Source organism: Ascidia mentula, chromosome 1, assembly GCF_947561715.1.
Source record: "Ascidia mentula chromosome 1, kaAscMent1.1, whole genome shotgun sequence".
NCBI lineage: Eukaryota > Metazoa > Chordata > Ascidiacea > Phlebobranchia > Ascidiidae > Ascidia > Ascidia mentula.
This window is the reverse complement of record NC_138566.1, coordinates 9,834,777-9,855,585: the sequence shown is the minus strand read 5'-3', so window position 1 is coordinate 9,855,585 and position 20,809 is coordinate 9,834,777. Positions and strand designations below refer to the sequence as shown.

Here is a 20,809-nt window from a genome sequence, read left to right as displayed (position 1 = left end):
TGCATGCAACAGCGATGTACAAACAAACGTGCATGATTGATAGTTTGAAATACCTCGCCCAACGCAGTTGAAGGTCATATTACAATGTGACGAATTACCTGCTTTTTTCTTTTTTCGATGAGTACAGCAAAATCTGTTTACAACATTCAAAACTGGTCAATCGTTCCAATGGCTTTTTGGCTAAACTGTTGGAGTTATGAAGCGTATTTTAAAAATAAGCACATTTTGTGAAATGCAACCAGGTTATATTGCTGTATGTTGCAGGTTAACATGATTGAGTTTTTTAGTTCCACCACTGCTGTTGCCATGTCTTGTCTGGCTTTGGGCCTTTTTTATTGGTACTGGAGACAAAGTAAGATGCCGCCTGGTCCCAGGGGGTTTCCTATTGTTGGGGCATTGCCCTTTCTTGGTGATTATCCTGAAAGAACATTTGCAAAATGGGGTAAAGTTTACGGTCCCATTATGACGATTCGCTTGGGTCGAGATGATTACGTCGTTCTTAACGACTATGAAGTGATACATGAGGTAATAAAAGTTTATTTTTGATAATTTGTTTACTCATAGTTGAATCCAGAAAATAATATACTCATAATTGTAATGTTGGATCAATGCAGTCTCGTTTTGGAATAAATTTCATTATGTTTTAACTTCTGAGGCTCTGGTAAAACACGGCGAATCATTTTCTGGACGTCCCAGTAATACCATTTTTGAAGAAACCAAGCAGGGTCAAGGATTGGCCTTTCTTGATTATGGGAGAAAATGGAAGAAACAGAGGAAATTTGGTGTCAGGACGTTACGGGGGTAGGAAGTTTTTTAAATTCATGCTTCGCGTTTATTGTTACATCCTGTGTTATGACATACTCGTAGTTTTGGGATGGGCATACGAAGTTTGGAGGATCGTGTTTTGGAGGAAGTTTCATACATGATTGAGGAGATGGGAAGTAAAAGAGAAAAACCATTCGCATTATTGGTGATAAGTTATTTAATTACTTTTGCATTTTGTAACGTTTTTTTTTGTAGACAATCATGACGAACACCGTGTCAAACGTGATATGTGGAGTTGTGTTTGGAAAACGATTTGATTATAATGATCCCTGGTTTACTGATTTGCTTGCTTTTCTGGCCAGATGGTGCGTTTCCCTGTAAACTGTAGCTGTTTTTCACCTTATAAATTTTGCATTGTTCATTAACCATAATAAAATGTTACATGTGAGCGGAAGCTTACTCAAATATTTTCGTCGAATAGGACCAACGACCCACAAAGACTGTCTACTTTAAGTATTTTAATATTTGCCTCCTGGCTGAGGTTCTTTCCTCCTTTCTACGGAGTGGGGAAGGAGTTAAAGCAGGATGTAAAAACCCTATGTGGTGAGTAAAATAATTCTGTTTTTTTGAATTGGGTTGTTTGCTTCTTCCAAACATTTACTTGTAGCCGAATTTGAAAAGATTGTAAAAGACCACGAACAAACATTTCAAAAAGACGAGTTGCGTGACTTCGTCGATGCATATTTAGCTGAGATGAATGATGGCAAGGAAAGTTTCACGGTAAGTGTTCATAGAAACTCTTACATGCGTTCCATTTGAGATTATATCATCATGTTGCAGAAATTTCTTTTTGTCGTAATCCCATAGTAAAATGTTTACGAGTCTCTTTATCACCTATATGTTTTTTTTTCTAATTAAAAAATCTGGCAACAAGATGTGTGTATTTGTATGTACTCCTTTACTGTTTGGTCAATATGGCAATGTTTGCCCTGCGAAGCAAGCGTTGTGACCTAAAGCGTGAATAAGTGATTTTGACAGTTTTGTCAACATTTCTTGCTTAGGATGCGTGGTTTCAAAACCACATATAACGCATTGCATCTAATTACAGTATTCACTACTTCAAAATATAACTCAAAGCGGTCTTTTGCAGAACCAGCAACTTCTCCAATTTATCAGGGACTTGTTTGAAGCTGGTTCTGAGACGACTTCCAGCACTATGCGTTGGGCGATTCTTTGTCTCATTCACAATCCGGAGACTCAAGACAAGATATACAAGGAGATTGTGAATGTGATTGGTAGGAATAAATTAATTTGTGTTATAACTGTATTGAGCATATTGTTAAAACAGGTGAAGCTGGTAAACCTCAAATGTCAAAGAGATACGACATGCCTTACACGTGTGCATTTATCCACGAAGTGCAGAGATATCGTACGTTGGCTCCTCTAAGCGTCGTGCATTCTACGTCCAATGACGTGGAATTTATGGGTTATAAAATTCGTAAAGGCACAACCGTAAGTTGCCATCATACTTTATTTATCGACAAATTTGTTAGTATTTTGTTTTGCAGGTGATCCCGAATATCTGGGCTGTACACAACGACCCCAACTTATGGGATGAACCGGATAAGTTTAAACCCGAACGTCATTTAGATGCTGAAGGTTGTTTCGTCAAATCTAATTACGTCATACCTTTCTCTGTTGGACCCCGCAGCTGCGTTGGACAGCAACTTGCCAAATTGGAGCTCTTCATTATCTTGACGTCCATGATTCAAAAGTTCGAAATTCTTCCGGAACCTGGGATTTTTCCCGAAATTGAGAAGGGAGCAAACGGGTTTGTGTTCACCCCGCTGCCGTTCAAGATAATAACGAAAGAACGACAAACCTAAACCAACCAAAACTGTTGTGCTTGGGATTTACGAAGCAAAAACACATTTTTGGGATTTCCTCAAATAATTTCCGACATATGATAACACCAACAATTATCATTAAAAAGGTTTCTCGTTTAAAACAAGCGGTGATACACAAAAGAATATGCTAAATGTGTTGTGGAAGTGATGGTCGCGTTAATTAAACGAAATAGCGGAAAGTCGTTAATCTGAACCACACAGCAATGTTTATGCGCAAGATTAATTTGTTTATTTCCTAAATCGCTTGTCCATCAGGTTACATCGGCTTCGGTTTCCTCTGCACATTATTCTTAATTACGTGGTATTCATTAACGCACACGCATAGACGGGCGTGATGCATGTTATTATGATGTATATATGCGAATGATTGTCAATCGTTTGGTTGTTTTTCACGTCGTGTTGTTTCTGTGCTTATTTCACTTACAGTTTTATTTGTTTATTTACTCTTGTTTGTTTCGCACGCACGTGGCTGCTTATTTGTTTCAAACACGGTTGCCCAAATTTTTCCCTTAAAGTAATTATTTCTTTCACCAAGCCCTAGTAGTGGCGGGCGTGGCAAGCGTTGGCAAATACAATTTTGGTATTTGCACTGTTGTGTACGTATGAAAACTGTTGGTGTGGGGCAATATGATGTTTCTTCTTGTTAGCGTCACTTTTTATTTGTAAATAGCCACCTTTGTTGTGTGACTCGAACAACCTTGATTGTTTCACCGTTAAGCCGTCAGTGCAGTGCAACCTACAGGGATTTAATTTCGATTACACATATAAATGTCCTTATTCCTTAAACCGTTTTACCCTGCTTACCAGTCGGATCATTGCCTAAAATATAAACCCCTGTCCATATTTTAAACATTGTATATGCTGCATATTTACCGAGTCCTGTACAATGTTGTATTTTTGTTGAATGCATGGAACGTGTACATTACTGGAATAAAACTTGTGCGAGCATGATAAGTATTTTGCAAATCGCAAATCACAATGAGGTGGGACTTCAAAGGCACAAATTGACAGGTGACGCGGAGCGCATGGTTGCGCGTGTGTTTGTCTGGTTAGGTCTGCACCCTCTGCTTGTAATAATTATTCCAGCGTTTTTGGAGGTGTTTTTGTACGTGTGGAAACCATTGGCTTTATTTATGCCCAACACAATAGTGGCACTGTTGGCAACCGTACTTTGATACTTCCAGTAATCAGACAAAAATAAGTCGCAAAAAAGCAACACAATTCACCAACGAACTGACACCAGCACAAGTCTGGGAAACGAAAGACACCACGATTAACAAAGCATATTATACATTAGCTGCTTTCAGATATTTTCTTGAATATATATTGCATTTATACATTGATTAAAATTGTGCTGTTGCATGAACCACGGGTCCTGACGTTTATAAACTTCATACCAACGACGCGCGATGAAACTTTGAAAAAACATTCGTTCCAGACAAAACAGAAGAATGCTAAAGACATGCCTCCTTATAACGTGGCCTCCTTTTAACTTTCGTCTTTCTAAATAGCAATATGTTACCTGGCAAGTGCATCGTGTAGAAGTTGCGGGCATAAACGATGTTTGTACCACAGTGCAAAAAACATGATTATACTTGTTCTTATATGTTGTTACAAATTCAGACTTGTAACTGCGTTTGTCCTGTTCTGCCCACCCCCAATTTGCATTCGTCTTACACGCTTTTTTCTGTAATGTTGTGCAATGTGACATGCAAGGTTGTTTGCATGGCTAAATTTTAGAAAAGCGAAAGGTGCCTTAAAGCGTGGGTGGTTAAACTACGGAATCAGTTCCGAAAGTGTTTGTTATCCCGTCCAGGTTCGTTTCTACACATTTAACAAAACTGTTTAAAAATGTTTATCAAAACTTTAAAGCACTTTTAAACCGAGAAAAGTATGTCTTCTATAGACAGAAACTCGTTATAGTCCTGGCCACGGTAATATTTTTACTGGTCGATTACTACAGTTTCATATTTATCAATATAGATTCAGGTGATAGCGAAACGGAGAATTGACTGAAAGGGATTTTATATAGAGGCACAATTCAAACCAGATTTAGTTGAAGTTCAGTTTCAGCCCCCCCTTAACGCAAAAGCAACACATATTTCTGACCTTGTTCGCTATTAATCGGAGCTCACTCTTTTTTTCTTTGTGTAGTATACCTGCCGTCACTGAGGCGTGTCAAACTTATGCCGCCTAAAAGCCTAAGTTTTGCAAACCGTGCAGCAGTTACAGTGGTTGAAGAACGTTGTTTTGTTTCGCGAACAATGTGTTTTCAACATTTTTCAAACTCTATTAGAAGTTTTGTTGCTCAAAATGTAAAAGAAGTATAGTTGGCTGGTGAGTCCCATAAATGGACTTCAAAGGGTATGGAAAAATTGGTAAACGAGAGCCGACACATTGTTACGAATGTCTTTAACGCTATAATATTTAGTGTATACCGTGAGCGGAGTTAACATCGGCGGGAATCAATAAACTTTAACCTATTTTAGAGGACATTGTATGAATTACAACGACTGGATGCTGAGGTGATTTTCGTGTAGGTAATAAATTTCATAGAAAATGGAATCGATTGAAATTTTGACAGCATTGGTTGTTTGTTTTGCCACCGCGTTGGGCCTTTTCTACTGGTATCGCAGACCTAAAACAATGCCACCTGGTCCCAGGGGAATACCCTTGTTAGGAGTTATCCCCTTTCGCGGTTCACATTTTGCAAGTAAATTAGCTGAGTGGGGAAAGACATACGGTCCCATCATGTCAGTGCGGTTTGGTCGACAGGATTGGATTGTTCTCAACAACTATGACGTCATAAACGAGGTAAACTGCTCACAATTGTAGTGGTTCAAATCGGATAAAATTTATTTATTTTTTAGGCCTTGGTAAAGTGCCACGAATCCTTTTCTGGACGACCGAAAGTGCCGGTGATCGAAGTAATTTATCGTGGAAACGGAGTAATTTTCATAGATGGAAAGAAATGGAAAACTCAAAGAAAGTTTGGACTGATGACGCTTCGAGAGTAAGAATGACTTGTTGTAAAAAAAGGGATATTCCTGAACAGATCAACACCCTTTGTGGTAAATCATGATCCAATAATTTCATGAAATGCGGACAACTGTGTTCATGATGAAGTTATTAAAAGGACAATTGTAGTGTATCAAAATTTCACCCTCAAAGAATTTATATCATGGTACAGACACAGAAGGAAAAACAACCATTGATTTCAATCGTTTTGAAAACATGAAGTTTGTATTAAACGCTGTAAAATAATAACACTCACACAAATATATAAAATGTTCAGGTTTGGAATGGGCAAACGCAGCATGGAGGATAGTGTGCTGGAAGAAGTCGAATATATGAACGAAGAAATAAGAAAACATCAAGGAAATCCATTCCTCATAAAAGTAAACAATTCTCAACTGTTTGTTCAAAAAAAAATCCTTGGCAATAATTTAGAAATATTACTTTTATGTTATAGGAAATTTTGGAAAATACTGTTTCGAACGTGATATGCAAGGTTGTATTTGGAAGGCGATTTCACTATAACGACCCATGGTTTACAAGTTTATTGCACATCATGCCAAAATGGTGGGTGGCATCGAGTAGAAAAAAATTGTTTTTCTTGTTTTGTATGATCTTGAGTAAAACTTCAATTCGAATTTCCAAAATGCAGAATTATTTATAGGCTGACAGACCCAAAAATGAGCCGTGTAATGTGTACCTTTGCATTTGCACCATGGTTGCAGTACATTCCACCTTTTTTCTGGTACATGAAGAAACTTTTGGAAGACATTGCGTTTGAGAGAAGTTAGTCGTAAACTTACTTTATTTCTGGGCATTCGAATCTCTTGATGACAAGAGAGTTTTTCTGGGATTTAGCGGTTGTTGTTTTAGTTGAATTTTGAAAGACAAAAGCAAAACCAAAATTTACCACAATGTTACAAAACGTGGTGTTGGTATCATGCAATGTTGCAAAAAACTCCCCCTGGTAGAGGATGAAAAGCGCTTGGTTAATTTTGGTTTTACTGCAAATTTTATTACCATGGCGGCACAAAACCGTCTTGCCAGAACAAATTTGTTTTTAATTCAATGCAGGTGAATTTGAAAAGAAAGTGAAAGAGCACGAGGAAGATTTCCAGAAAGATGAGTTGCGTGATTTTATCGACGCTTTTCTTGTGGAGATGCGAGAGGGCAAGGACACTTTTACTGTGAGAATTTGTATCTTTTAAAGTACCTGAATACGCGCCTCGCTTAAAAAATGTCTGCAAACTTATTTTTTGTAGCATATGCAGCTGCTTCACTACATACGAGATTTGTTTGTGGCCGGCACTGAAACAACATCTAGTTCTCTCGCTTGGGCCATTCTTTGTCTTGTCCATTATCCAGAAACACAGAAAAAGTTGCACGAAGAAATCATTAATGTTATTGGTACAGTTTACTCATAAATTAATTATTTCTCAACGTATTTACGCTGCTAGAAGGCAATTAAAACGTTGTGATGGCATTTCAGTAAATTCACAATTAGTGATTTAAAGAGACATAGCAGTGATGTATTGTCTGCTGTACAGAGAAGTGCATTATATCGAAATCTACATGACTTTTTCAAATATCCTGTTACTTGTTGTGGCGCAGGTGAAAGTGGGAAACCTTCCATGTCAATGAAAGGAGACATGCCTTACGCATCTGCATTTATCCACGAACTTCAGAGATATCGCACTTTGGTTCCTTTAAGCCTACCTCATTCAACATCGAATAATACAAACGTTGGAGAATTTCACATTCCGAAAGGCACTACAGTAAGATCGCATCCTGATTAACTCAAAATCCATAATTCTATCCATGAAAACTACTGTCATCATTTTCATTGCAGGTTCTTTCCAATATCTGGGCTGTTCATAACGACCCAAACCTTTGGGACGAACCGGAAAAGTTCAAACCAGAGCGGCACTTGGACGCCGACGGTCGATTCGTCAAATCAAATTACGTCATACCGTTTTCAGTAGGACCACGACATTGTCTCGGAAAACTTTTGGCTCAAATTGAACTTTTTGTATTTTTGATTTCCATGGTTCAAAAATTCGAATTTTCACCGGCACCTGGAAATCTTCCTGATATTGATAAGGGCTCGAAAGGAATTGTGAACTCACCGTATGCTTATGAAATTGTAGCCAATGAACGATTGTAAATATCTTATTACATACACTACACAGTTTCCGTCATGTTACTTGGGCTCTTTCATGTTTCAATTTGATTTTCGCTTCTTGTTATTTCAATTTTTAGTGCATGGTTCTGAAGAAGGCATTATTTTAAGCATTTTCTTAATGGAACAACCTCATAGAAAGTTGTGGGTTTTTCAAATTGTCGTTGTACAACGCTTGCGGTCAATTCGTTTGTAAAATAAATTTTAGGCAGTGATTTTGTTTCAATCTACGAACTATATTTGTTGTTTTCATTTTCCGCTGTGGAATCTAATAAAAGTTTTCAATTACTTTCTAGGCTTGTCCAACATCTACAAGAAATTGAGCGCATTTCGTATCAAGGGCGACCTTTTGACAGATACTGAATTTCATGCAGGAACGACTCATCAATGCTTTTAGCACAATGGGTTAAATCTGCTGGGCATAGAGGTGCAAAACAAAACGGTTTGCAAAGATAAAATCGAACCCTAAATGCCATCTTACTTTGCTTATCGACAAATTACAAAGATCTCAACTGATGGGATGAACCGGAGATGTTTAAACCCGAACGTAATAACGAAGGAACGAGAAACCTAAACCAACCAAAAACTGTTGTGCTAATTGGGATTACGAAGCAAAAACACGTTTTTGGGATTTCCTCACACTATTTCCAACAAACATAACACCAGCAATTAACAATAAAAATATATTGTTATTTGAAACAAGCGGTTAATACACAAAATAATTCGCTAAATGTGTTGTGGAAGTGTTGTTCACGTTAATTAAGCGAAATAGCGAAAAGTCATTAATCTGAACCACACAGCAATGTTTATGCGCAAGATTAATTTGTTTATTTCCTAAATCGCTTGTCCATCAGGTTACATCGGCTGAAGTTCGATTCCCTTTGCACAATATTCTTAATTGCCTTGGTATTGTGATGCATGTTATTATGATGTATATATGTAAACGATTGTCAATCGTTTGGTTGTTTTTCATGTCGTGTTGTTTCTGTGCTTTTATTTGTTTCGCACGCACGTGGCTGCTTATTTGTTTCAAAAAACGGTTACGCAAATTTTTCCCTCAAAGTAATTATTTCTTTCACAAGCCCTAGTAGTATGCGTGGCGGGCGTGGCAAGCGCTGATTGGCCCAAGCGCTGGCAAATAAAATTTTGGTATTTACACTGTTGCATGAATACTGTTGGTGTGGGGCGATATGATTTTTCTTCTTGTTAGCTTCCCTTTTTGTTTGTAAGTAGCCACCTTCGTTGTGTGACTCGAACAACATTGATGGTTTTAGCGTTAAGCCTTCAGTGCAGTGCAACCTACAAGCATTTAATTTCGATTACACATAATGTCCTTATTCCTTAAACCGCTTTGTCCTACTTATTCAGTCGGATCATTGCCTAAAATATTAACACCTGTTTATGTTTTAAACATTGTATATGCTGCACATTTCCTGTACAATGTTGTATTTTTGTTGAATGCATGGAACGTGTATATTACTGGAATAAAACTTGTGCGAGCATGATAAGTATTTTGATCGCAAATCACAATGAGGTGGGACTTCAAAGGCACAAATTGACAGGTGACGCGGAGCGCATGGTTGCGCGTGTGTTTGTCTGGTTAGGTCTGCACCCTCTGCTTGTAATAATTATTCCAGCCTTTTTGGAGGTGTTTTTGTACGTGTGGAAACCATTGGCTTTATTTATGCCCAACACAATGGTGGCACTGCTGGCTACCGTACTTTGATACTAAAAATCATAGCCAAAAAGCAACATAATTCGTCAACGAACTGACGCACAAGAGTCTATAATTATGCACAAGTCTGGGAAACGAAAGACACCACGATTGACAAAGCATATTATACATTAGCCGCAGATATTTACTTGAATATATATTGCATTGATACATGGATTAATATTGTGATGTTGCATGAACCAGGGTCCTGGCGTTTGTAAACTTCATACCAACAACGCGTGACGGAACCTTTAAAAAGCATTCGGCCGAGCCAAAACAGAAGAATGCTGAAGACATGCCTCCTCATAAAGTAGCCTCCTTTTAACTTTCGTGTTTCTAAATAGCAATATGTTACCTGGCAAGTGCATCGTGTAGAAGTTGCGGGCATAAACGATGTTTGTACCACAGTGCAAAAAACATGATTATACTTATTCTTATATGCGTTGTTACAAATTCAGACTTGTTACTGCGTTTGTCCTGTTCTGCCCACCCCCAACTTGCATTCGTCTTACACGCTTTTTTCTGTAATGTTGTGTAATGTGACATGCAAGGTTGTTTGCATGGCTAAATTTTAGGAAAGCGCAAGGTGCCTCAAAGCGTGGGTGGTTAAACTAAAGAATCAGTTCCGAAAGCGTTTGTTATCCCGTCCAGGTTCGTTTCTACACATTTAACAAAACTGTTTAAAAATGTTTATTAAAATTTTTAAGCACTTTTGAACCGAGAAAAGTATGTCTTCTATAGACAGAAACTCGTTACAGTCCTGGCTACGGTAATTTTTTAATAGTCAAATACTACAGTTTCATATTTATCAATATAGATACTAAGATGTCATGAACGAATACATGACTCTTCAGGTGATGGCGAAACGGAGAATTGACTAAAAGGGATTTTATATGGAGGCACATTTCAAACCAGATTCAGTTGAAGTTCAGTTTCAGCCCCCCTTCACACAAAAGCAACGCATATTTCTGACCTTGCTCGCTGTTAATCGGAGCTCACCATTTCTTTCTTTGTGTATTAAACCTGCCGTCACTGAGGCGTGTCAAAGTTATGCCGCCTAAAAGCCAAAGTTTTGCAAGCCATGCAGCAGTTGCAGTTGTTGAAGAACGTTGTTTTGTTTCGCCAACAAAATGTTTTCAACACTTTTCAAACTCGATTAGAAGGAATATTGCTCTAAATGTAAAAGAAGTATAGTTGGCTGGTGAGTCCCATAAATGGACTTCAAAGGGTATGAAAAAATGGTCAGTTGGTAAACGAGAGCCGACGCATTGTTACGAATGTCTTTAACGCTTTTATATTTAGGGCATACCGTGATTGGGTTTAACATCGGCCGGGAACCAATAAACTTTGACCTATTATAGAGGATAATGCGTGAAATACACCGACTGGATGTTGAGGTGTTTTACAGTTTTTTTAATTTTTTTTCCAGCTCGTCCGTCTATAAACGCAATATCAACACTAATCCGCATTCAACAAAAAAATATGCACATTTGGATAAGAACTATGAACACGCACGTCCGAAAAAGCTTATTAGGAATAAGTACAATTGTATTTTCTTAGACATACTTACAAAAAAGTACGGTATATAACAACCCTGGGTTTACGTAACATCGCACATACAAGGAAACTTTTCGAAATGGATTCTTGTCATGCTACATTGAAACTCATCCTTACGAGAATGGCGACGATCAGTAAACTAAAGTTTGCATGGTTTTTTTGTCTGCACATTTCGCATATACTGCTTAGAATTAGTTGCCCAGGTCTAGTTGAAGTATAGTGCAGCCGATATAACAACGTAACGCATTCATTTGCTAGGAAGTGTAGGTGATAAATAAAACATAGAAAATGGAATCGTTTGAAATTTTGACAGCATTGGTTGTTTGTTTTGCCACCGCGTTGGGCCTTTTCAACTGGTATCGCAGACCTAAAACAATGCCACCTGGTCCAAGGGGAATACCCTTTTTGGGAGTTATCCCCTTTCGCGGTTCACATTTTGCACGTAAATTAGCTGAGTGGGGAAAGACATACGGTCCCATCATGTCAGTGCGTGTTGGTCGACAGGATAGGATTGTTCTCAACAACTATGACGTCATAAACGAGGTAAACTGCTCACAATTGTAGTGGTTCATATCGGATAAAATTTATTTGTTTTTTAGGCCTTGGTAAAGTGCCACGAATCCTTTTCTGGACGACCTAAAGTGCCGGTGATCGAAGTAATTTCACGTGGAAACGGAGTAATTTTCATAGATGGAATGAAATGGAAATCTCAAAGAAAGTTTGGACTGATGACGCTTCGAGAGTAAGAATGACTTGTTGCAAAAAAGGGATTTTTCTAAATAGATCAACACCCTTTGTGGTAAATCATGATGAAATAATTTCATGAAAAGCGGACAACTGTGATCATGATGAAGTTATTAAAAGGACAATTGTAGTGTATCAAAATTTCACCCCCAAAGAATTTATATCATGGTACAGACACAGAAGGAAAAACAACCATTGATTTCAATCGTTTTGAAAACATTAAGTTTGTATTAAACGCTGTAAAATAATAACACTCACACAAATATATAAAATGTTCAGGTTTGGAATGGGCAAACGCAGCATGGAGGATAGTGTGCTGGAAGAAGTCGAATATATGAACGAAGAAATAAGAAAACATCAAGGAAAACCATTCCTCATAAAAGTAAACAAATCTCAATTGTTTATTAAAAAAAATACTTGGCAATAATTTAGAAATATTACTTTCATATTATAGGAAATTTTGGAAAATACTGTTTCGAACGTGATATGCAAGGTTGTATTTGGAAGGCGCTTTCACTACAATGACCCATGGTTTACAAGTTTATTGCACATCATACAAAAATGGTGGGTGGCATCGAGTAGAAAAAAATTGTTTTTCTTGTTTTATGTGATCTTGAGTAAAACTTCAATTCGAATTTCCAAAATGCACAATTATTTATAGGCTGACAGACCCGAAAATGAGCCGTGTAATTAGTACCTTTGCATTTGCACCATGGTTGCAGTACATTCCACCTTTTTCCTGGTACATGAAGGAAATTGTGGAAGACATTGCGTTTGAGAGAAGTTAGTCGTAAATTTTTGAACGAAAAATCTTTGTTTCTGGGTATTCGAAACTCTTGAGAGACAAAAGCAGAACCAAAATTTTCCACAATGTTACAAAACGTGGTTTTGGTATCATGCAATGTTGCAAAAAACTTCCCCTGGCAGAGGATGAAAAGCACTTGGTTAACTTTGGTTTTACTGCAAATTTTATTACCATGGCGACACAAAACCGTTTTGCCAGAACAAATTTGTTTTTAATTCAATGCAGGTGAATTTGAAAAGAAAGTGAAAGAGCACGAGGAGGATTTCCAGAAAGATGAGTTGCGTGATTTTATCGACGCTTTTCTTGTGGAGATGCGAGAGGGCAAGGACACTTTTACTGTAAGAATTTGTGTCGTTTAAAGTACCTGAATACGCGCCTCGCTTAAAAAATGTCTGCAAACTTATTTTTTGTAGCATATGCAGCTGCTTCACTACATACGAGATTTGTTTGTGGCCGGCACTGAAACAACATCAAGTTCTCTCGCTTGGGCCATTCTTTGTCTTGTCCATTATCCAGAAACACAGAAAAAGTTGCACGAAGAAATCATTAATGTTATTGGTACAGTTTACTCATAAATTAATTTTTTCTCAACGTATTTACGCTGCTAGAAGGCAATTAAAACGTTGTGATGGCATTTCAGTAATTTTAAAATTAGTGATTTAAAGAGACATAGCAGTGATGTATTGTCTGCTGTACAGAGAAGTGCATTATATCGAAATCTACATGACTTTTTCAAATATCCTATTACTTGTTGTGTCGCAGGTGAAAGTGGGAAACCTTCCATGTCAATGAAAGGAGACATGCCTTCTGCATTTATCCACGAACTTCAGAGATATCGAACTTTAGTTCCTTTAAGCCTACCTCATTCAACATCGAATAATACGAACGTGGGAGAATTTCAAATTCCGAAAGGCACTACAGTAAGATCGCATCCTGATTAACTCAAAATCCATAATTCTATCCATGAAAACTACTGTCATCATTTTCATTGCAGGTTCTTTCCAATATCTGGGCTGTTCATAACGACCCAAACCTTTGGGACGAACCAGAAAAGTTCAAACCAGAGCGGCACTTGGACGCCGACGGTCGATTCATCAAATCAAATTACGTCATACCATTTTCAGTAGGACCACGACATTGTCTCGGAAAACTTTTGGCTCAAATTGAACTTTTTGTATTTTTGATTTCAATGGTTCAAAAATTCGAATTTTCACCGGCACCTGGAAATCTTCCTGATATTGATGAAGGCTCCAATGGACTTGTGTACTCACCGTATGCTTATGAAATTGTAGCCAATGAACGATTGTAAATAACTTATTACATACACTACACAGTTTCCGTCATGTTGCTTGGGCACTTTTATGTTTCAATTTGTTTTTCGCTTCTTGTTATTTCAATTTTTAGTGCATGGTTCTGAAGAAGGCATTATTTTGAGCATTTTCTTAATGGAACAACCTCATAGAAAGTTGTGGGTTTTTCAAATTGTCGTTGTACAACGCTTGCGGTCAATTCGTTTGTAAAATAAATTTTAGGCAGTGAATGTGTTTCAATCTACGAACTATATTTGTTGTTTTCATTTTCCGCTGTGGAATCTAATAAAAGTTTTCAATTACTTTCTAGGCTTGTCCAACATCCACAAAAAATTGAGCGCATTTCGTATCAAGGGCGACCTTTTGACAGATACTGAATTTCATGCAGGAACGTTTCATCAATGCTATTAGCACAATGGGTTAAATCTGCTGGGCATAGAGGTGCAAAACAAAACAGTTTGCAAAGATAAAATCGCACCCTAAATGCGATCTTACTTTGCTTATCGACAAATTACAAAGACACAACTTATGGGATGAACCGGAGATGTTTAAACCCGAACGTAATAACGAAGGATCGACAAACCTAAACCAACCAAAAACTGTTGTGCTAATTGGGATTACGAAGCAAAAACACGTTTTGGGGATTTCTTAAAACACTTTCCGTCATGGATAACACCAGCAATTAACAATAAAAATATATTGTTATTTGAAACAAGCGGTTAATACACAAAATAATTCGCTAAATGTGTTGTGGAAGTGATGTTCACGTTAATTAAGCGAAATAGCGGAAAGTCATTAATCTGAACCACACAGCAATGTTTATGCGCAAGATTAATTTGTTTATTTCCTAAATCGCTTCAGGTTACATCGGTTGAAGTTCGGTTTCCTTTGCACAATATTCTTAATTGCCTGGTATTGTGATGCATGTTAATATGATGTATATATGTAAACGATTGTCAATCGTTTGGTTGTTTTTCATGTCGTGTTATTTCTGTGCTTTTACTTGTTTCGCACGCACGTGGCTGCTTATTTGTTTCAAAAAACGGTTACGCAAATTTTTCCCTCAAATTAATTATTTCTTTCACAAGCCCCAGTGGTATGCGTGGCGGTCGTGGCAAGCGCTGATTGGCCCAAGCGCTGGCAAATAAAATTTTGGTATTTACACTGTTGTATACGTATGAATACTGTTGGTGTGGGGCGATATGATTTTTCTTCTCGTTAGCTTCCCTTTTTATTTGTAAGTAGCCACCTTCGTTGTGTGACTCGAACAACCTTGATGGTTTTAGCGTTTATTCTTCAGTGCAGTGCAACCTACAGGCATTTAATTTCGATAACACATATCAATGTCCTTATTCCTTAAACCGCTTTGTCCTGCTTATTCAGTCGGATCATTGCCTAAAATATTAACACCTGTCTATGTTTTAAACATTGTATATGCTGCACATTTCCTGTACAATGTTGTATTTTTGTTGAATGCATGGAACGTGCATATTACTGGAATAAAACTTGTGATTAAGTATTTTGATCGCAAATCACAATGATGTGGGAAGTTAAAGGCACAAATTGACAGGTGACGCGGAGCGCATGGTTGCGCGTGTGTTTGTCTGGTTCGGTCTGCACCTTCTGCTTGTAATAATCTTTCCAGCGTTTTTGGAGGTGTTTTTGTACGTGTGGAAACCATTAGCTTTATTTATGCCCAACACAATGGTGGCACTGTTGGCTACCGTACTTTTATACTTTCAGTTATCAGATAAAAATAAGTCGCAAAGATAAAAACCATCGCAAAAAAGCAACACAAATCACCAACGAAATGACGCAGCACAAGTCTGGGAAAAGAAAGACACCACGATTGACAAAGCATATTATACATTAGCCGCAGATATTTACTTGAATATATATTGCATTTATACATTGATTAATACTGTGATGTTGCATGAACCAGGGTCCTGGCGTTTGTAAACTTCATACCAACAACGCGTGATGGAATCTTTGAAAAAGCATTCGGCCGAGCCAAAGCAGAAGAATGCTGAAGACATGCTTCCTTATAACGTGGCCTCCTTTTAACTTTCGTCTATTTAAATGGCAATATGTTACCTGGCAAGTGCATCGTGTAGAAGTTGCGGACATAAACGATGTTTGTACCACAGTGCAAAAAACATGATTATACTTGTTCTTATATCTCAATTTCTTCAGTTTGTCGTGTCTGTCTCTGATCTATGACTATATGCTTGCTTGTGCACTGCTTTTATAAGAGACTGACTGTTAAACAACTTTATTCGCACGAGCTTTCGCGAGATTGATCTCGCTTCATCAGGTGCAGCAAATAACGTGTCAAATAAAATGCGGTAACAGTGCTAAAAACAAGGAAGAAAAAAAGGAAAAACGCACGAAGAGGTGATAATTGTTGGTCACTGAGTGCCCGTGGCATCTTGGTGCGTATAATGACTCATAAAGCCCCAGTCTCTATTGAGACCGTGGTTGATAGAGTCAAATTTTTGGATGTGGCGTTGTTCTGCCGTCTCTCTCGCTAGTCTCGTTCTTCTTATAACCTTCTGTAGCACCATGACCCTCAAGTCTTCAACACCGTGGTCAGGCTCGTTGAAATGAGCTCCTACCGGTTTCTCGTAGTTGTTGTGCCGAATATCATTTTTGTGACCGTTCATTCTTTGTCTCAGTGTTTGTCCGGTTTGTCCGATATACAAAGCTCGTGGACAGCGCGCACACGTCAAGGCGTAAATTACGTTGGTTGACCTGCAGGAAAATGTTCCCTGTGGTGAGAAATGTTGCCCATGCTTTGTCATGAGCTGATTAGATCGGTTTATGTGGTGGCACAATGCGCACCTCGCACCTCCACATGGGTATGTCCCAAAGTTTTTCTTGGTAGTAGACTCCGTGTGGGTTAACATTGTTTTCAGGTTTGGTGGTTGGCGATAAGCGACCACCGGAAGCTGCGGGAACACTGCACAAAGTCGGCTATCACCCTGCAAGATGGGCTGTAGGTCTTTTGCGATTTTTTTCAGTCGTCCCATCGGTTTGTTGTATGTGACGACGATGGTGATTCGTGTGTTTTTGCTTCCACGCTGGTTCTCTTGTCTCGTGGGACGGTCGTCGCTCTTGCCATCTCCTTGTCTACCATGCTGGATCGGTAGTCATTCCCTATAAACCTGGTACGCAGTTCGCGCAACTGTGCGTTGCAGTCATCACGACGGGAACATATTCGTCTGTACCGGAGTGTTTGTGAGTGTACGATGGATCGATACACATGTTTCGGGTGGGCACTGGAAGGATGTAGGTATTTGCCGCTATCCGTCTGCTTCCGGTATATGGAGGTGAAGAGTTCACCGTCGTTTAGCGAAACCGTTACATCCAAGAAATGCACCGATGTGAGCGAGTGTTCCATGGTGAAATGTATGTTAGGGTCCTCTTTATTGAAGTCCTCCACGAAGGTTCGAAGAGAATTCTCTCCCCCAGTCCAGATAAAAAAGATATCGTCGATAAATGTTACCCAAGGTACACAAACCGAATATTCCGGGACGTCCAATTGTAAGCGGCATTGGCACGCTCACGGAAATGGTATCGGGGTACGTGGAAAAATTATTAAAGCCACACGCTCAAGCCGCCAATAGCTATGTTCGTGACACCACGGATTTCATCAGACAGCTATCCTCCATCAAACACCTTCCACCCGAGGCTATACTGGTTACGTTGGATGTTGTATCCCTGTACAGCAACATAGACCACGAACTGCAAGCCGTGGACTGCAAGCCTTGCACAAAATACTTCCCGAAGAAGATGACTTCACAGAAATTGTTATTCAATTGACCAAGTTCATTCTGACACACAATAACTTTCTCTTCAACGATGAACACTACATTCAGGTCAAGGGAACGGCGATGGGCACACGCCTAGCACCACAGTACGCGAACATTTTCATGGCTGATCTAGAGGAACGATTCACGAACACCTGGAAACCGTCCCTTGTATTGTACCGTCGATTTATCGACGATATCTTTTTTATCTGGACTGGGGGAGAGAATTCTCTTCGAACCTTCGTGGAGGACTTCAATAAAGAGGACCCTAACATACAGTTCACCATGGAACACTCGCTCACTTCGGTGCATTTCTTGGATGTAACGGTTTCGCTAAACGACGGTGAACTCTTCACCTCCATATACCGGAAGCAGACGGATAGCGGCAAATACCTACATCCTTCCAGTGCCCACCCGAAACATGTGTATCGATCCATCGTACACTCACAAACACTCCGGTACAGACGAATATGTTCCCGTCGTGATGACTGCAACGCACAGTTGCGCGAACTGCGTACCAGGTTTATAGGGAATGACTACCGATCCAGCATGGTAGACAAGGAGATGGCAAGAGCGACGACCGTCCCACGAGACAAGAGAACCAGCGTGGAAGCAAAAACACACGAATCACCATCGTCGTCACATACAACAAACCGATGGGACGACTGAAAAAAATCGCAAAAGACCTACAGCCCATCTTGCAGGGTGATAGCCGACTTTGTGCAGTGTTCCCGCAGCTTCCGGTGGTCGCTTATCGCCAACCACCAAACCTGAAAACAATGTTAACCCACACGGAGTCTACTACCAAGAAAAACTTTGGGACATACCCATGTGGAGGTGCGAGGTGCGCATTGTGCCACCACATAAACCGATCTAATCAGCTCATGACAAAGCATGGGCAACATTTCTCACCACAGGGAACATTTTCCTGCAGGTCAACCAACGTAATTTACGCCTTGACGTGTGCGCGCTGTCCACGAGCTTTGTATATCGGACAAACCGGACAAACACTGAGACAAAGAATGAACGGTCACAAAAATGATATTCGGCACAACAACTACGAGAAACCGGTAGGAGCTCATTTCAACGAGCCTGACCACGGTGTTGAAGACTTGAGGGTCATGGTGCTACAGAAGGTTATAAGAAGAACGAGACTAGCGAGAGAGACGGCAGAACAACGCCACATCCAAAAATTTGACTCTATCAACCACGGTCTCAATAGAGACTGGGGCTTTATGAGTCATTATACGCACCAAGATGCCACGGGCACTCAGTGACCAACAATTATCACCTCTTCGTGCGTTTTTCCTTTTTTCTTCCTTGTTTTTAGCACTGTTACCGCATTTTATTTGACACGTTATTTGCTGCACCTGATGAAGCGAGATCAATCTCGCGAAAGCTCGTGCGAATAAAGTTGTTTAACAGTCAGTCTCTTATAAAAGCAGTGCACAAGCAAGCATATTGTTCTTATATGTTGTTACAAATTCAGACTTGTAACTGCGTTTGTCCTGTTCTGCCCACCCCCAACTTGCATTCGTCTTACACGCTTTTTTCTGTAATGTGACATGCAAGGTTGTTTGCATGGCTAAATTTCAGAAAAGCGAAAGGTGTCTTAAAGCGTGGGTGGTTAAACTACGGAATCAGTTCCGAAAGTGTTTGTTATCCCGTCCAGGTTCGTTTCTACACATTTAACAAAACTGTTTAAAATTGTTTATCAAAACTTTAGAGCACTTTTGAACCGAGAAAAGTATGTCTTCTATAGACAGAAACTCGTTACAGTCCTGGCCAAGGTAATATTTTTACTGGTTGAATACTACAGTTTCATATTTATCAATATAGATTCAGGTGATGGCGAAACGGAGAATTGACTGAAAGGGATTTTATATAGAGGCACAATTCAAACCAGATCAGTTGAAGTTCAGTCCCCCCTTAACACAAAAGCAACGCATATTTCTGACCATGTTCGCTGTTAATCGATGCTCACTCTTTTTTTCTTTGTGTAGTATACCTGCCGTCACTGAGGCGTGTCAAACTTATGCCGCCTAAAAGCCTAAGTTTTGCAAACCGTGCAGCAGTTACAGTGGTAGAAGAACGTTGTTTTGTTTCGCTAACAAAATGTTTTTAACACTTTTCAAACTCGATTAAAAGGAATATTGCTCAAAATGTAAAAAAGTTTAGTTGGCTGGTGAGTCCCATAAATGGACTTCAAAGGGTATGGAAAAATTGGTAAACGAGAGCCGACACATTGTTACGAATGTCTTTAACGCTATACTATTTAGGGTATACCGTGAGCGGGGTTAACATCGGCGGGGACCAATAAACTTTAACCTATTTTTGAGGACATTGTGTGAATTACAACGACTGGATGCTGAGGTGATTTTCTGTTTTTTTTATTTTTTTCCAGCTGGTCCGACCATAAACGCAATATCAACACTAATCCGTATTCAATAAATCCGTGATCAATATGCACATTTGGATAAGAACTATGAACACGCATGTCTGAAAAAGCTTATTAGGAGTAAGTAGAATTGTGTTTTCTTAGGGATTACTTACGAAAAGCACAGATCTAAGAAATAAGTACGGTATATAACAACCCTGGGTTTATGTAACATCGCACATACAAGGAAACTACTTTTCGAAATGGATTCTTGTCATGCTACATTGAAACTCATCCTTATGAAAATGGCGACGATCAGTAAACTAAAGTTTGCATGGTTTTTTTGTCTGCACTTTTCGCATATAGTGCTCAGAATTAGTTGCCCAGGTCTGGTTGAAGTGGTGTAGCCGACATAACAACGTAACGCATTCATTTGCTAGGAAGTGTAGGTAATGAATTGCATAGAAAATGGAATTGTTTGAAATTTTGACAGCATTGGTTGTTTGTTTTGCCACCGCGTTGGGCCTTTTCTACTGGTATCGCAGACCTAAAACAATGCCACCTGGTCCAAGGGGAATACCCTTGTTAGGGGTTATCCCATTTCGCGGTTCACATTTTGCACGTAAC

General features: G+C 39.2%; 4 protein-coding genes across 4 annotated transcripts; all 4 read left to right on the top strand.

The window, feature by feature from the left end:
• Positions 1 to 404: 404 nt before the first annotated feature.
• Positions 405 to 3,038, top strand: LOC145914158 (cytochrome P450 2U1-like). Its single transcript, XM_083001945.1, has 9 exons — positions 405 to 525; positions 656 to 801; positions 868 to 970; positions 1,021 to 1,130; positions 1,247 to 1,368; positions 1,433 to 1,545; positions 1,916 to 2,060; positions 2,114 to 2,277; positions 2,334 to 3,038. Exons 1-9 carry the CDS (start codon positions 463 to 465, stop codon positions 2,649 to 2,651), a joined length of 1,284 nt encoding a protein of 427 aa, XP_082858071.1. The 5' UTR covers positions 405 to 462; the 3' UTR covers positions 2,652 to 3,038.
• A 2,547-nt stretch (positions 3,039 to 5,585) lies between these two features.
• Positions 5,586 to 8,092, top strand: LOC145914168 (cytochrome P450 2U1-like). The gene is made up of 8 exons (XM_083001956.1): positions 5,586 to 5,685; positions 5,968 to 6,070; positions 6,145 to 6,254; positions 6,352 to 6,473; positions 6,762 to 6,874; positions 6,950 to 7,094; positions 7,299 to 7,462; positions 7,537 to 8,092. Exons 1-8 carry the CDS (start codon positions 5,672 to 5,674, stop codon positions 7,849 to 7,851), a joined length of 1,086 nt encoding a protein of 361 aa, XP_082858082.1. The 5' UTR covers positions 5,586 to 5,671; the 3' UTR covers positions 7,852 to 8,092.
• A 3,318-nt stretch (positions 8,093 to 11,410) lies between these two features.
• On the top strand, positions 11,411 to 14,212 carry LOC145914151 (cytochrome P450 2U1-like). The gene is made up of 9 exons (XM_083001932.1): positions 11,411 to 11,680; positions 11,737 to 11,879; positions 12,161 to 12,263; positions 12,336 to 12,445; positions 12,543 to 12,664; positions 12,912 to 13,024; positions 13,100 to 13,244; positions 13,449 to 13,606; positions 13,681 to 14,212. The coding sequence occupies exons 1-9, from the start codon at positions 11,426 to 11,428 to the stop codon at positions 13,993 to 13,995; spliced, it is 1,464 nt and encodes a 487-aa protein (XP_082858058.1). The 5' UTR covers positions 11,411 to 11,425; the 3' UTR covers positions 13,996 to 14,212.
• A 3,354-nt stretch (positions 14,213 to 17,566) lies between these two features.
• On the top strand, positions 17,567 to 19,082 carry LOC145910911 (uncharacterized). The gene is made up of 4 exons (XM_082998168.1): positions 17,567 to 17,749; positions 17,875 to 18,372; positions 18,510 to 18,649; positions 18,740 to 19,082. Exons 1-4 carry the CDS (start codon positions 17,567 to 17,569, stop codon positions 19,080 to 19,082), a joined length of 1,164 nt encoding a protein of 387 aa, XP_082854294.1.
• Positions 19,083 to 20,809: the final 1,727 nt, after the last annotated feature.